Source organism: Trypanosoma theileri (assembly GCF_002087225.1).
Source record: "Trypanosoma theileri isolate Edinburgh chromosome Unknown TM35_Tth_7_V1, whole genome shotgun sequence".
Taxonomy (NCBI): Eukaryota; Euglenozoa; class Kinetoplastea; order Trypanosomatida; family Trypanosomatidae; genus Trypanosoma; species Trypanosoma theileri.
The window spans coordinates 575,956-592,712 of record NW_021639849.1 but is presented as its reverse complement, the minus strand read 5'-3'; the positions used below and the strand labels follow the sequence as shown (position 1 = coordinate 592,712).

The window sequence follows — 16,757 nt, the reverse complement described above, 5'->3', positions numbered from 1 at the left end:
TGTATAATATATTACCAAATGAAGTGTATACACACATATATATATATATGTATATATATCATCTCTCTCTCTTTTTTCTCTCTCACTTTTACTATTTATTTGGTTTCTTTTATTTATTTAAAGGTGTAGTAAGTAGTGCTATCGTGTGGTAGAGGATAGTCACGGGAGATGTCGGGTAGACTAATGGTTGCTTTCCCAGAGGGAACAGAGACGCTGCCTGTTAATTCTCCCCAGGCATGTTATTTTATTGTGATGAGAAGACTCCCATCATCATTATTGCTGCCTTCTACACTAGCTGAGCATCATACTACACATACATCATCATCAGTACAGGGGAGAAGAAATGTAGATGATAGAATGAATAATAATAATAATGGAATGATGGAAATGGAAAAGAAAGAGGGAGTTATGATAATTACAGTAGATACAATATCAGGACAGTTAATATACACTGGAATCCCACAGAAGGATCTTTTTCCTTCTATGGATGAGGCTATAAATGGAATTCATGCCTTGTGTCCACATACTACACAGACATTTGAGGTACAAACATTATTTGAGTTTTTAGCCTTTGCTGGTGGTTGCTTATCAGAAGAATTTATTCACTTGCTATTTATTGCGTCCAGTACACTTTTGCTAGAGGGTAAAAGAGCTACACCTTATTCTCATACTAGAGAAGAAACTGTAAGTAGTCCTATAGAAGATTCAACTATAAACTACTGGTATATTCCTCCAGTTTATACTGTTAAGAAGGCAGAATGGTATCAAATTCCTCTACGGATTACAGTACCAGCGTTGCAAGATTCACTTAAAATAAATGAAATACACTCATGGACACACAACTCTCATTTTACTACACCTTTCTATGATTTACCTATTTTAACAAATGGATCTGAACCACCTTATTTATACTATTCACCAGGTATTGATATTACACATTCTAGTATATTTAAAGATGCTTTAACACGTTGTGTCACTATAAATGAAAAAGATAATCATATGAATGAAGATGATACATTAAAAAGTATGAAGGATGGAGTTTCTTTTAATTCTTCTACATACTACAATCATAATGTTTTTCTTCCACCTCTTCCTAAGAAGACAGGCCGTTCTGCCTTGGGACGTTGTGATTGTTTATGGAATGAAGAACTTATTAGTTTTTGTGAAGTATTTGGTTTAAGTAATTGTTGTTGTCGACTCGCACTTGGATCCTGCTCATTAACACCATTATCGTATTCCTTTCGTGATTCTCCAATGGCTCTTTTATTAGTACGAATTAGCCGATTGGCCATGCGTGGATGTTTTTATGATTATACTCTGGAATCTTCAAAAACCCGTTTTGAAGACTATATCTCTACATTAGAAACGGAATTTCAGTTATTTATTCTACGAAAGTCTCATTATGATATTTCTATAGATAAGAAAAAAAGCGTAAAGTCTATAATCTCTTCACTGATATGGAGACGAGGAACCGATTTTTTTCATCATAAAGAAATTATAGAGCAACAGAAGAAGTTTGATGATTATACCAATCGGTTTATTGATCCACTGCCATCACGAGAAGATCATGTGGGAAATATTTTCTCTGGATATTTGGAGCGGTATGGACCGGGTACGAGAATTATTTTAGCACATGCAGGGAGTGCGGCCTGGTGTAGTAAAACCATAGTCTCTGATAATCACTATAGAACTACTAGTAGTAGTGTTAATAATAATAATAATAATAATAATAATAATAATAATAATAATAATATACCGGCATGTAGTAAGTCTCCTCTACGTAATACTGGAGGAGGAGGAGGAGGAGGAGGATCTCCTGTGAGGAAACAATATTTTGTTTCTTCTTCTTCATCTACACCACCATCTCAGTCATCATCACGGCCAACATCACCAAAGAAGTTAAGTCATTCTTTATCGACCTTTTTTATGGCTTCATCAGATCAACGTGGTGAAATAGAGAATGTTTTAGTAGATGTGGGAACCGTTGAAAAGAATCTTCAGTTATCTCTGGAGTCTCTTGCTGCTCATGTGAGAAGTCATGCGTTGAAGCCTAATGTTACGATTGGGGATCTTTGTTATTTCCCATCACAAGATAATAGGAGTAAAGAGGGGGATTATATACATAAAGAAGAAGTCTTTTTACATTCCTTTTGGGGAAGTGAAACTATGTATAACTCTCATGAGGAAGTTGAGGATAACTGGATACCACGTGTATGTGTAATGGATGATACAGAGACAAGTATAATAGCTTCTATCATTGTTTCACTTGGATGGATTGTAAGTTGGTTGTGTCATCAAATGGATGAACAGATGGAGGAATTGCAATTCTTACGAGAACATACATTAGTAGTAGAGAGTATGATTAGTTTATTACTTCATTCAGCAGCTGGAACCCCGCGAACGAGTATGATCTCTGGAATAAGAGAAGTGATTACCCCATTATGGAATTGTTTAATAGATATATGCAGTGTAAAGGGAAAAGGAGGGATACCTACCAAAAAGGGGTTTAGTTTATTTGTATGGAAAGAAGCAGAACGGATTACAAGATTAATTGAAGAAAGAGTAAAGTCTTCTTATGGAAATACTACTACTACTACTACAAGTGATTCTCTTTATTCTGTTTTAAGTGAGAGGGTTTCTTCCTTTCTTGTGCGGTTCTTTCTCCCTGAAGGGAAATTCTATCCACGAGAGCATGTACGTCATCGAATAGTCCTTCTTACACATCCATCTAAATTATCATTTATAATAAATGCACATATGATGTTTCCTTATTCTGAAACTCAGTGTTGTTCATCTTCTGCAGTAACAGAGACAACGACAACAACAGGTATTATACAAGAGAGAGGGAATTCTCCAAATCAACTTCGACGACGATTATTTCCATTCACACCATTACGATCTTTAAATCCACCCATATCTTCTCATGATACTTCATCCTTATTAGTATCACCATCATCATTATCATCATCATCAGTGCAAACCAATACTAATCATAATAAAAATACGGCTACTGCAGCTTCTACATTAACATTAGGGATGTTTAGAGGTTTATCACATCCTTTCTCACAGTCGCTGCTTATTCCCTCTTGTTTTGATAAAGTGGCGTTTACGATTGCCCTTCCTTCTCTTTCACATATTACCCATATTGCCTTAACAGTTGCTAATGCTGTACAGGAGGCCTCTTACGCAGCTGCCTTATCTATTTCCCTCTCAACATGTTGTTATTTGGGTCAAACCCATACACGAGCGGTATTGGAGGATGTACCACTTCCCATTTGTGTGAGTAGTCGATCTTCACAAAGTGGACAGGCCGCACCCCGGCTGATATTCTATACATTACATGCTTCTACATCAGATGGAATAATGTATACGTCTGAACGAGATGATGAGAATGATAATAATAAAGTGTATTCAGAGTTAAATAGATGTGAACATGCGTTTCAATCCACTGCACCTGTGATTGCACGTTTTCTGCAGTTTTCTTTTCATGGTTCGGGTTGTAATGCGATGGCTCTTCCCCCTGTGTTGGTGTTTGGGAAACCACTAGTGTCTATTCCAAAGGATGATGAACCGTCAAGAGATATAACTCTACAAACAGGATTGGAGCATTTACTTCCTACACCCATACCCCCGTTTATATGGGCATCCCAACAGGAAGAGGAGAAAGAAAAAGAAAAAGAAGAAAAAGAAAATTTGTTTATAGTAAAAGATACACAATCTATGTTTACAGAGCATTGTACGAATTTAAATGAGAATAATACAAATACGTTTGATAGTAACAAACTTGTGGAATCAGAAAATTCAATATCGCAACAAGAGCGGTGCCATGTGCCTGTTGTTGCAACTACACAAGGACGTTGTGAGATGTATGTGCATAAACTCATTTCCGCCATACCAGCCGAGTTATTTCAGTTAACATTAGGTCTAACTTTACAGGTGGAGTGTAAGCGGCTTCAGTGTCAAGTACGTCGTTATTATCGAGATTGGTGTTTACATCGAATAGAACTTCCTCGTTGGGTTATGAACCCCATATGTCAGGTATTTCCACACTCTGCTGTTTATCGCTCACGTCTTCCAGAAGATACGGAGGATTTTATTAAGATTCAAGAGCAACAAGAAGAAAACTATCATCATCAAATGGAGTCACATTGTAAAAAAGAATTAAAAAAAATAAAAGTAAAACGAGAAGAAAGAAGACAATGTGCTCTTTGTAAACGTAAATTTTCATGGTTTTCTACGGCTAAAGAGTGTAATAGATGTCAACGTCATGTGTGTAAGAAGTGTTTACATGATGATTTTGTCTCTTTACCTGAACTAGGCCTTTATGAGGTTAATTATCGTGTATGTCTTAAGTGTTTAGATAAATGTAGAGCACTTGAAGGAATTATAGAAAGTTTTTATTGGAGTGAATGTAATGATGAAGTGGATAGTGAAGTAGAGATTGAAGAGGCACTGGCTTTTTTTTCACCTTCTACATTACCTCAATTATCATGTGTGTTGTTTGCATGTAAAGAACTATGGTGGGGTCATATTCAGCAATCATCCCTCTCTACTAATCATCTCTCATCATATCAATTGACGATGTATCCTTATACACGTGTGGTGAGTGCACCTGGTATGGATGATACCAAAATGCCACTGTTTGAAGAAGTACTTGGCGTTGCTGGAATAATAAATAATAATAATAATAATAATAATAATAATAATAATAATTACAATAGTAGTTCTCTTGTAGATTGGCGATGTGTGTTGGATGAGGAGTGTACAGATTCAACTACACGTGTAAGTCGACATGTTGTTTTACTTTTACCACAGGAAGCCAGTGTTTCCTATGGAGTATTACACTATATATTAACAGGGAAACCTCGAGGCAATGTGGAGTTACAATTGCTTTTAGGGAATGCCATGCATGAACTACATTTATTTAACTGTACATCTATTCATCCATCGGATGATAATGATGGTTATGTATATAACGATATGAATAGGCAAGTAAAGATACTCCAATTACACCATCAACCACAACCACAGGAACAAGTTAGACGATTATTGTTTGATAATGAAGAAGAAAAAGAAGAGAAAGAAAAAGAGAAAGAAGGTTCATGGACGCCAAGAGTTCATTCAACTATACTTTTTGCTGCTTTATTCTTTCATGGTGCTGTTTCTGATCTCGCCCTTTTACGAGTGAAACATTTTTCTCTCTGGGGACGATTTGTGTTCAACACACCAGAGATCCACTCCAGCTATCACAAGTGTAAACCGGATCTCTCTCACTATGGAACTCTTAATGGAATATCTGCGTACTGTACACGAGGTGTGATGAGTGTGGCGTGTCTACCTCGTATGTTACCCATGACGCGCCTAATTCCTCTACGAAATATTATTTCTCATACAAATACCGAACAATTATTGTTGGAGTTTGATTTTGGTATTCCAACGACGGTGTGTGGATTTGTTTTGGAACTTCACCACCCAGTGATGATGACAAATACACAATTTGGCATCGCCACAACTCTTCGTCTTGTTGGGGTATCTGCCTGTGGGTTTCGCGGTAATATTGGGATCTTTACACTACCCTGGCCTCCACTGCCAGTATTGGATACCACACCGCATGAGATATTTGCCTATGCCTACAGTTTACCGTCCACAAATTATAATCTTCTCTCCGTGTTGGTAGAAGTTGTGGAGTGGCGTTCTGTTAATCCAACCGCTGCTGCCTCCCCTCCCACCACCGCATTCGTGGGGAGAAGAGAAAAGAAAAAAAGCATCTGGACAGAGAAGTATAATGCTCAGGAAGGGATGTTAACTATGGAAACGAGTGAGAGTTCACCACGGCGAGGTATATATGTGGGAAAGATTCACTTCTGGACAAGCACAAATACCACCACACGACGTATGGTGAGTGGCCACATGTTTACTTCTATTCATGCGGCTGTGGCTGATAGTGGTACACACCACTAAGGAAATATATATATATATATATATATATATATAACTGTAATTAAATCAACGAAAGAACGGAAACGGGAAGGAAAGGGAATGGAGGAACTATTACATACATAATATCCGATGTATGAAGAAATACACAATAATAATAAAAAAAGAAAGTAATAAAAGATTTGAATACCTTTTTGACGGTATATTCACACCATCGAACTTCAAGTTGTAGCGTGGACTTTTTTTTTCTTTTCTTCTTTATTGTGTTCTCTTTTGTCGTTTATGACAAGTGGGAGCGAAAGCCTAAACAAGATTTCAAAAAAAAAAAAAAAAACAACGAAAACTTAGAAAAAACAAAAACGATTTTTTAAAAAAGACGATATAGGGTGGGTATTCAAAAAACAATCAAAAAGAACAAGAAAAGAACAACAAACACAAGAAAAAAAAAGGACATTCATCATGCAGGGAGAAAAGACTATTCTATCCATTCAATCCTTCGTGACCCACGGCTACGTGGGTAATAAGGCTGCCACCTTTCCACTTCAGCTGCACGGCTTCGATGTGGATGCCATCAACACAGTGAGTGTATCCAATCACAGTGGCTATCCCATTATCCGTGGACACCGCATGGATCTGCAGGAGTACGAAACTCTCATGGAAGGTATTCGTGCGAACAACTTCCTATCCAGCTACCGCTACTTACTCACAGGTTACATCAATAACCCAGAGATCATCCTGAAAGTCTCTGAGACACTGAAGGAACTGCGTGCATTAAGAGAGAAGGAAGGCAAAGAAGTGACATTTTTCTGTGATACGGTTATGGGAGATGATGGTATCATGTACTGTAAACCAGAGGTCATTGAGGCATATCGTGAGCTGATCAAGTTTGCTGATATTGCGACGCCAAACTACTATGAAGCGGGTTTGTTAAGTGGCATCAACATTACAGACATGGAAAGTGCTATCAAATGTGTTGATTGGTTTCATGCACAGGGAACCAAGACTGTTATCATTAAATCATTCCGTACAAAGGAAGAGCCCACACAATTGCAATTCCTCATCTCAAGTATTAAAATACAAAATGATGATAATAATAAAGTGCCTGCCACACCCCGCCGATGGACTGGTATAGTGCCCTATCATGAGGGCCGCTATACAGGAACTGGGGATCTCTTTGCTGCCTCGCTACTGGCCTTCTCTCATGATCATCCATTGGAGATTGCCGTTGGAAAGGCCATGGCTGTGCTGCAGGATACAATTCTCGAGACTCGTAAAGAGGGCGGTGATGGTAACAGTTCTTTGGCCAGTAGGGAACTGCGGGTAACAAAGTCACCAAATATACTTTTGAATCCTGTCACAGTTGTAGTTGTAAAACCCATGTGATGAGTTAAAGGGTTATGAATTATTTTTTTAAATATATTATTTTCGTGGCTCTTTATTATTATTACTACTATTATTATTATCTCATATTATTACTATTATTAGTATTATTATTGTCATTTTTTCCCCCTTCGTTTTTCAGTAGAGATCCGCATACTAGGGTTTCCGATATTCATTTTAATTATTTCCTTTTTTTATTGAGAAATTCCATTTTGAATGGGTTAAATACTAATAATTTCCATTCTATACTCTAAGAGGCGATTAGGTGCTCTGGAAAAAGGGGGGGATGTGTGTGTGTGTATACGTACTTTGTCTCTAGGAGTGTTTTTTTTTTCTCCTTTCTCATTCTAAACATCAGGCAACTTTAAAAAGAGAGAAATAATACCAGAATAAAAGGAAGAAACAATAGAGAAATAGAAGATAAAGGGAAGAAAAGGTGATAAAGGTATATAAACCTATATCTATTTTTTAATGGATACAAGGGATATACCTTCCACTCGTAGTGGAACTGAGGATCCCAAAAGAGTGGGCTTTACATACCGCAATGTGCAGAAGAAGTTAGACAGCATGGTATATCAATCTGTGGTGGATACAATAGACAAGTGGGACTTTTTCCCATATCCATTATGTACACGCCAGCAATTAGAAGAAGTAGATCTCTACATGGTAGCCTATCGCAACAGGGAGGATACACTGACAGCGGCCAATACGGCAAAGGAAACAGAGGCGGCAATAGAAACGGCAATGGAAGTCCACAATCCTGCAGAAGAGATCGTGGGAGTGGTGGGTGTTGTTTGGGTCCCACTCACACCGGGTGAACACTTGGAAGGTTACATTCAAGTCGTATTGGTGGAACCGCAATTTCGTAAATGTCGGATTGCCCGTCATTTGTTAGAGCGAACATTGAAAATGCGTGAAGGGGGAGATCCACGCAGGCAAATACTCCGATGGCGTCTACACACCATGTCCCCATCACAAAATACCACTCAATATCTTCGATCGCTGTTGAATTCCAGTTTTACACGAAAAAATATCACGTCAGGTGAGAAAGAAGAAGAAGAAGAAGAAGAAAAGGAAGAGAAGAAACAACAAATGGATCAAGTGGAGGAGTTATTAGCGGCAGTTCCGCGAGTGTATGAGAGTTTTGGATTCACTGTGAGAAGATATGTGTACAACTACTATGAGAGGTCTGCAGATGCGATGGAGATGGTGAAATGTGTGGAGGGCGTGAGAAAGCGGCGCTGAAGGGGTTTTCACATTATAGAGTTGATGCTAATTTTTGTGGTGGAGTGGTGGGTAATTAATGCGTAAAGAGCTTATCGTATGGGATTCGGTCATTCTCATCAACATGAAAAGTGTTTATTTGTGTAGTCTTTATAAAGAAATGGAAAAAAATAACAATATGGAAAAAAAAGAGAAGAAGATATTTATTATCTTTTTCAGTTTTCGCCGTTTCCCGGTTTAATATTCCTATTTCTGGATATCATTTACTCTTGTTCGTTTTTATTTTATCTCTTGCTTTGGGGAATATATATATATATATATATATATGTATATATATATATATATTTAATTACAGCTGTCAATACTGTTACTAAATGTTATGATGATCATAATTCATATAATAATAATTATTATTATTACTATTATTATTGCTCTTATTCCGAGTTTATTTCTTTTTATTTATTTCCTATTTTTCATTTACCCCCTCTTTTTTTTTTTTTCTTATTTATCCCCATATAAATAATAATAGAAGCGGGAACGCATACTTCATTCCTGAAAGAATGCCTGTCCCACCGGCATCTTTCACACGATCGAAGTGGCTCGCCTTCTTCGCAGAGCTCACCGCAAAGATCACACATCACAACATCATGGTTGTACTCGAAGGATGTGAAGTGTTGAAACGCATTCTCATCTCGCAGGTCTCAATTGCGGCATTTCTCGAGGAAGGCGCATTATTAACACACTTTCTTGATACCATCGCCGGTGATGCCTTATCGAATGAGCGACGTGAGTATGGTCCATCCTTAGCAATGGCAGAGAGACTACTATTTACGCAGCTAGAGACACTTTCATTGTTTATTGATATGATGGTTGCCCTTCACGCAGATAAAGATCCATATTATTGTTTATTGGTTATTGCACGTGCAGGGGATATTGTGTTAACACTTGTGAGACTTTTACAACGACAACAACCACGTTTCTTTGGTCTCACGGCAATGTTACTAAAATCTCTATTAACTCTCCCACTTGGAAAAGAAGTTCGAGATCTGTATGTGGATGAAAAACAACGCTCTGTTGCCCTTATGTGTCATTTACAGAAATTACAAAAAGCGGTATCTCAACAAGAAGAAATTCTTCAAGAAACTGTTGAAATATTACAGACACTTGGTATTACAACAGATGGTCCTATGCAGTATTGCAGTCAATTCTTATTTAATATGGCTCTTCATCGACTTGTACGACTTCAGAAGGCAAAAAAACGTCATCATAATACCTCAGAAAATGATTCTTTACATATGATTGGATTAAATAAAAGTGAACCTACCTTTGCTGACAGGAGTACAGAGTATGCTGTGAAAAGTCAAAATTCTACCTTTATGAATATTAATACTACTACTACTACTATTACTGAGACAGATGCTCCTACACCGGCTGGTACCAATGAAACCAAGGTTTCAATAGATTTAACGGATGAGAGTCTAACAGGAAATAATTTAGAAGGTGTGGAGATTTCTATTCCTGAGAATGAGTATATAGATTGCTTTGAACGACTCTCTAAATGTCGTTCTCATGAAGAGTTTTTCTATATGATGAACCGTTTATGGTGTTTAACGGTTGCAGCAGAAGCGGAATTACGACAACGATTCACCAGTGTAAACTTTGATTCTGCATTTAAACGTTTCCTGCAAACAATGCCTTTAAACCAACAAGATCAAATGCTGTTTACATCTGTACTTTTATGGCTCTCACATGTTATATCCGATCACTATCTCAGTGATAACACCCGTGATCACATTCTTAATATCACCGGAAACGCCCTTATTACTTTACTACGAGATAGCATTATGAATCCTACTCCTATTTCTAACACTAGTAATGATGCGAATAGTAATAATAATAATAATAATAATAATAATAATAGTAGTAGTAGTAGTATTATGAGTAATAGTACGATCGGACTTCGACTCGTTGGACTTTCTTTCCTTCTTGTGGGTGTTGGACAGTGGCCCCCGCCTGCTGGTCTTCTCGCTCTTCTCACTGGTCTCATCAACACACAACACACCGTACGCACCGCCCAACTGAATGCCCCAAACACACCAGACGGCGGTCTTCCAGATGAAGTGTATCTCGCAGCCGCAGCAGAGGCCACTCGCAGTGAACACATCACTGTTGCCACACTCGCCTGTAAACTACTCGCCGCGGTAGTGGGGAATCACTATAAAGTATTGTGTACAACCCTCACTACAGAGACATGTGATATGCTTCAGAATATTATTCCATTACTATTGAAGATTAGTATAAATAATCCAACTCTGGCATCAGCAGTGGAAAATATATCTGGATCGGCTTTACATTATTTACCTAGCTGTTATCGTTCTTCTCGTTATACCTCATTAGGAGAGTGTAGTATGGTGGCATTAGATGCTTGTTTTTGGTTAATGGATATTGGAAAATTTGATACTTTAAAATTAAAAGATATTATCTCTCATTTACCTGCTCTTTCACGAGCTACACGAAACAGTATTCATCCACCTTTACGAGCATCCGTAGATCGTTGTCTCGCACGTCTCTGTAGATCTACTGAAGATCTTTTAACAGTTCTTCATGAGATGCCATCTGTATTTAATGCGGCTATTACCAGTATATTAGAGTATAGCTCTATTGCTCCACAATGGGAAACAGCAGCTGCAGCAGAATGGTTAGATCATGTTATTGAAATAGCTAAAAATGATATTCAAGTGGAACAGAGTTTTGATTTTTCCAGAACTGCACTTCCTATTAAATTATTAGAATTAGCTTCTTCAAATGGTATTACATATGCTACAGCTGCAATGCTTTCCTTAACAGTTGCTTTATTTCATCAGGAAAAACGTTTTGCCGATTATCATCATAATCATCAAGAGACTTCAACTAGTGTTATTATCCCATATGGTAGACGATCACTTGATTGTTGGTTTAAACTCATTCAAGTTGCAACCCAATCAAGTGAGAAATTAGCACATGTATGTGAAAAGTCTATGTTTTCTACTTCTAGTTCTAAAGATGCCCTTTCACGTTTGATTAGCAGTATTGAAGGAATATCTGTGCAGTTTTCTTTTGTATGTTCACTCGCCCGTGGACTTTTATTACTTATTACTTCATATCCAGAGTATAGAGATCATTTTGCACATCATATGATGTATGGATTATTTCTCAGTGCCTTTTCTCTCCCATCACCAGACGATATCTTTGAAATGTTATTCATTCGATTCGGTGTAAAGGTGGAACAGCATGATTTATTAGAACGTTCATATGAAAATATGCTGCAGTGGATGATTGAACTTGCTTCCCAGTGGTTTAATGTTACTACTACTACTACTACCACTACTATTAATACTAATACTAGGAATATAAAGAATGAAGAGAAGGATAAACAATCTTTTCCTACTCTTCCCTCTGTCTTTTATGATCATCTTTGTAAAATAATGAAAAATGATCGTATTTCACAAGGGACTCGTGTATCTATCTCTACACTTGTATCTATTATTATGATGATACCATCTAATTCACTACGTGAGGTATTATCAACATCTAGTGGAGATCTTTTCTCTGCATCATTGAGTCTAAAGTCTATCTCTTGTGTAAGTGGAATGCAATGTCGTCTGGTATTACTCTTTAAATCTGCAAATGAAAAGGCACACACACTTGGATGGTTTGAAGCTAAAGTGATGGAACTTGAGGGATATATAAAAACACTTAAGAGAAATAATGACATTATGGAAACTCAAGAAATGGATCTTCTCTTAATGTCTCTTTCCTTTGTCTGTAGCGTTATTGCCTCTCCCCATTCTCCCACCCTATCGCAAGAGATTCTTCACTCCTTCAGTGCCTCACTGCGAACGGCTTTGGGAAATGAGAAAACACAACGGGCCGCCTTTCAAGCAGCCGCGGCACTTGCAAAGAGTGAAGAGGGACGCCGTTGTTTATTACATGAAGTCACTACTTCAGGAGAGCCACTGGCACGAAGTTGTTTTGGTCGTATTTTAGGCATTACGGTTGGAGTTATGCAGGGCGGTGAACATCATCATTACTATCCACAATCACCACCACCATCATCATCATCATCAGCTACACAACTACAATCATCATCATCATCATCATTACTATTACTACTACAAACATCACCATCTCAACAACAAATACAAAAAGAAACCAATAACTGTATGAAACGTTCTCCTGTGAGTGAACGGGATTCCTCTAGGGCGGCGATAACGATGTTTGGATTTGATATTTGTGCGACTACGTGTGGTAAAGGTGGTGAGGTATTTACACATAATGTGATGAAACTGAAAGGTGTGGAACATATAGAGGCACTCTTGTTGAGATTTGAACGTCAACGTACATCTGCGCCTTTAGGGCTTTATCGATTTCTCGCCGCGATTTCATTTCATGCGGAAGCACAAGTTGCTATTATACGACAAACGGAACTTATCACTATAGTGATTGAGGCGGCAACAAGTGCAACGCGGCATGGCACTTTAGCCCTCTTAACACTTCGCAATCTCTGTTTTAATCCCTCACTCAAAACTCAAGTCTGTCAAGATCAACGTATTCTTCTCACACTGAAGGCGGCTTTATTGGCACAACCCACTTTACAACCCGTATTGTGTGATAATAACACACCGGAAACCCGAGAGAAGATGAAAACGATGTTATTAAACATGAGAAGTGAACAAGTTGTAAGGAAGTTTGCAGAACAGGCAGCAGCATCTCGACAAGTAAAGAAGAATGATCATGAAAATGGTGGGATGATAAATGCTCATACAAGTCTCCCTACGGGTTCTTTTGATACGGCAGAGATATTACGTCGACAGGAATTGGCCGTAACGGCATTTTGGTCTCTTATGTATGATAATCAACGGAGTAAATCATATGTACGTGGTTTCTTAAACCAGGATCCTGTTGTGAATATAAACAAACTCGTGATGCCATCCAATTCACTCACGACTGTATCTCCTGACCTGCAAAAGTATCCAGAGAAGATGACAGAGGCTATTGGAAATATTAAACTACTTGGGAAAGGGGCTATTTAGGGAAGTACAATATATATATATATATATATATATATATCTTGGTTCATTTTTTTCAAATGAACATTTGTGTTACTGAGATAAAATAGTTTCTTTTTTTGTTTCGTTTTCCTTTTGTAAGAACAAGAACATCAACAAGAAGAAGAAGAACGAAAAAAAAAAGTAAAAAAGAAAAAAATAACATCTGTGTTTTTTTTGTTTTTTTTTTTGTTATTCATTTATAGAGAAAGCAAAAAGAAAAAAAAAAGAGTAGGGAAACATAAGAGAGAAGAGTGATGTTTCTCTAACTTTGTTTATTATTTGCTGAATATTGATTACCATAGAGGTCTTTTCAGGGTTCCACGTTCTTGTTTCATTTCATCTATCTAAAATATATATATATAGAGGGAGAGAAAGAGAGATATATTTATAGAAAGAGATATTATTTCTTATTATAATTTGAGATGTCTGTATCTGAAAAGGTTTATCATTTTCTACTGTATGTCTTATTGCCATTATTTGTTTTCTGTTCATGGCTGATTGTTTCTTGCCTTCATACCCCCCCCTTTTTTTTTTTTTTGCTCGTATGAGACATTTCCAAAATAGAGACAAAAAAAAATCAAAAATATTTTTCGTTATTTTTTTATTTTATTTTTTCTTTTTATTTTTTAAACAAAAGATTGTGGACTTTTTTCACTCTTTCTCTCTTAAGTTCCCTATTTCTCTTTCTTTCTTTCTTTCTTTCTTTCTTGGTGTACAATTCACTATATATAGATTGAAGAAAAAGTTCACAGCAAGCAAAAAAAAGAACAGAAAACAAAGAGAAGCTAACATACACATATATATATATATATATATATATATATATACAGAAAGGTTCTCTTTATAAAAATGACAGACATCACCGTAAAAAAGACGGCAGTCCTTCAACTCGTACGGCATATATTATCTAATGAGTGTATAAAGCCAACAGAAGGCCAAACACCATTGCAGTTACCAGAGAAGTATGAAGATCTCAGAGATGGGGCCTTGTTGTATCGTATTCTCTCTCACATTGCCCCGCAAAGTTTCCCCGACGCGAATGAGATGGCCGAACAATCACCAGCGAGTAGAATGAATAAAGTCGTACGTAAAGAAAATCTCTTATCGCTTGTAAAGCATATGAATGACTATGCCCATCAAGCCTTGGGAGCACCCGATACACTTAATCTTATTCAACTCCTGAATGCCGAAGATATAGCGAATTCCCCTGCCTTAAATAGGGATGAAACCAACACGGAATCTGAAAAGAAAAAAGAAGAAGAGGAAGAAGAAGAAGATAAGGGATTCCTCTGCTTAATGGAATTAACGGATATATTTATCGTAATGGTGGTGTTGAGTGGGGATTCCACTATTATGCAGGCAGTGAAGTCTCTCCCACACGCCCATCAAGTGATTCTCTCCAACACGGCAAAGATGTGTATTACCAAACACGCCTTACGTCCTCGTAGACGTGCAGAGACGACCACATCTGCAGATTCCCATCATTCAAGTGTTGTTGGGTCCAGTCACGGTGGTCCCTCTTCTCGCAGTACACAACAGCAGCCCTCTTCTTTAATGGAGGAGTCTTCACAGAGTGCATTTGTGCAGCAACTGCGACGGGAACTGGATGATAGTAACGCAAAGGTGATGGAATTGGAATCCACTCTACAACTCACATTAAAAGAGAAACAGGAATGGGAGTCAAAGTATAAGAAGATGATGGCAGAGACAGAGGAACTACGAGTGGCATTTGCAGGAGAGGAACATTTACGGCAACTCTTAGCGAAGAAGGATGAGACGGTGAAGACACTCACGGCAACCGCGGAAGAGTATTCAAAAAAAATTTCAGCCTTTAAAGAAGCCACTGCTTTACAGGAGACTGCACTTAGTGCTATGAAACGTAAATTAAAACAAACAGAAGAAGAATTAATTAAAAAAAATTCAGAAAGACGTGAGGCATTAGAAAAACTTTCATTAGCAGAAGAGAGATTAACAGCTCAAGTAAATGCTAGAACCGATCTTGAAAAACAATTGGAAGATTTACGTGCAGAATTAGCACTTGTTAAAGTTCAGAATCATCATACGAACGATGATGGTGAATCTCGTCTTAATCGATCTTTCGGTTCTGTTAACTCTATTGATCGTGTTGTCATGTTAGAGAATGAATTAGATGAGGCACGTAGTCAAAAAGATGCGGCTGAACGTTTATTGCATGTATTACAACGTCAAGTCGCATCTCTTCCATCGGAAGGGTTTAAACCAGATGCGGCATTAGATGCTCTTAAAACACAAATACGACAATCTGAAAAAGAAAAGGAAGAACTACGCAATCAACTGGCTTTGACAGTGGCGAGATTAGAAGAGGCACAAACACGATGGAGAGTTGGTGGGAGTCAAAGTATGATTGACAGTGAGACTGGGAGTTTCATGGCGGGAAGTAAAGCAGGCGGTAAAGATGTGGATGGGGCCAACACACAACAAGATACCACAGAGTCTGTTGGAGTGCAATCACGTACACGTGAGAGTAGTGATGGATCACGGCGAGAACAGACATTATTGGCATCTACGGTATTACTGCTTGGTTATCGCAATTTAGTCTTACAACAACGGGCCCTGTTGGAGAATGGACTACCCGATTCTACTTTTTATAGGAGAGGAATAGAGTTAGAGAGTGAGCGGCCGGCGGTGGCGGGTTCATTCCTTACACAACACCGCTGTGAAGTGGAGGAGGGATTAGTGCGGTCTGTGCTCTACCGTAATGAGTGGAATCATTGATTGTAGAAGATTCATCTTTTTCTTTTTTCTTTAATTCTATGTTTTGCTTGTTATCTGTCTATAGTTTATTTATCTATCTATCTGTGTGTTTGTTCATATATATATATATATGTTTATATGCGTTTTTTTTTTTTTTTTGCGTCTTGAGATTGTATTATACCTTTTTTTCTTTTCCTTGCGATAGGTTGTACAGTACAAACGCACAGTGAAAGAAAGTAAAGTAAACAATTCCAGCAAATAAAGAGAATAAATAAAAAGTTCTTTTTTATTATTCTCTCTCCATCTTTATCTATCTATTCCATCCTTCTTCATATGCCTCTCTTTTTTATTTATTTATTTACGTTTTTTTTTTTTTTTTTTTTTTTTTTTTGT

General features: G+C 37.6%; 5 protein-coding genes across 5 annotated transcripts; all 5 read left to right on the top strand.

Moving 5' to 3' along the window:
• Positions 1–183: 183 nt before the first annotated feature.
• Positions 184–5,961, top strand: TM35_000073660 (uncharacterized protein; the record flags this gene model as incomplete). The annotated part of the gene is made up of 1 exon (XM_029023812.1): positions 184–5,961. One exon carries the CDS (start codon positions 184–186, stop codon positions 5,959–5,961), a length of 5,778 nt encoding a protein of 1,925 aa, XP_028885008.1.
• A 435-nt stretch (positions 5,962–6,396) lies between these two features.
• Positions 6,397–7,320, top strand: TM35_000073650 (putative Pyridoxal kinase; the record flags this gene model as incomplete). The annotated part of the gene is made up of 1 exon (XM_029023811.1): positions 6,397–7,320. One exon carries the CDS (start codon positions 6,397–6,399, stop codon positions 7,318–7,320), a length of 924 nt encoding a protein of 307 aa, XP_028885007.1.
• Positions 7,321–7,788: 468 nt separating this feature from the next.
• On the top strand, positions 7,789–8,562 carry TM35_000073640 (uncharacterized protein; the record flags this gene model as incomplete). The annotated part of the gene is made up of 1 exon (XM_029023810.1): positions 7,789–8,562. One exon carries the CDS (start codon positions 7,789–7,791, stop codon positions 8,560–8,562), a length of 774 nt encoding a protein of 257 aa, XP_028885006.1.
• A 539-nt stretch (positions 8,563–9,101) lies between these two features.
• TM35_000073630 (uncharacterized protein) lies at positions 9,102–13,613 on the top strand (the record flags this gene model as incomplete). Its single annotated transcript, XM_029023809.1, has 1 exon — positions 9,102–13,613. The coding sequence occupies one exon, from the start codon at positions 9,102–9,104 to the stop codon at positions 13,611–13,613; it is 4,512 nt and encodes a 1,503-aa protein (XP_028885005.1).
• Positions 13,614–14,480: 867 nt separating this feature from the next.
• TM35_000073620 (uncharacterized protein) lies at positions 14,481–16,385 on the top strand (the record flags this gene model as incomplete). Its single annotated transcript, XM_029023808.1, has 1 exon — positions 14,481–16,385. The coding sequence occupies one exon, from the start codon at positions 14,481–14,483 to the stop codon at positions 16,383–16,385; it is 1,905 nt and encodes a 634-aa protein (XP_028885004.1).
• Between the last annotated feature and the right edge of the window lie 372 nt (positions 16,386–16,757).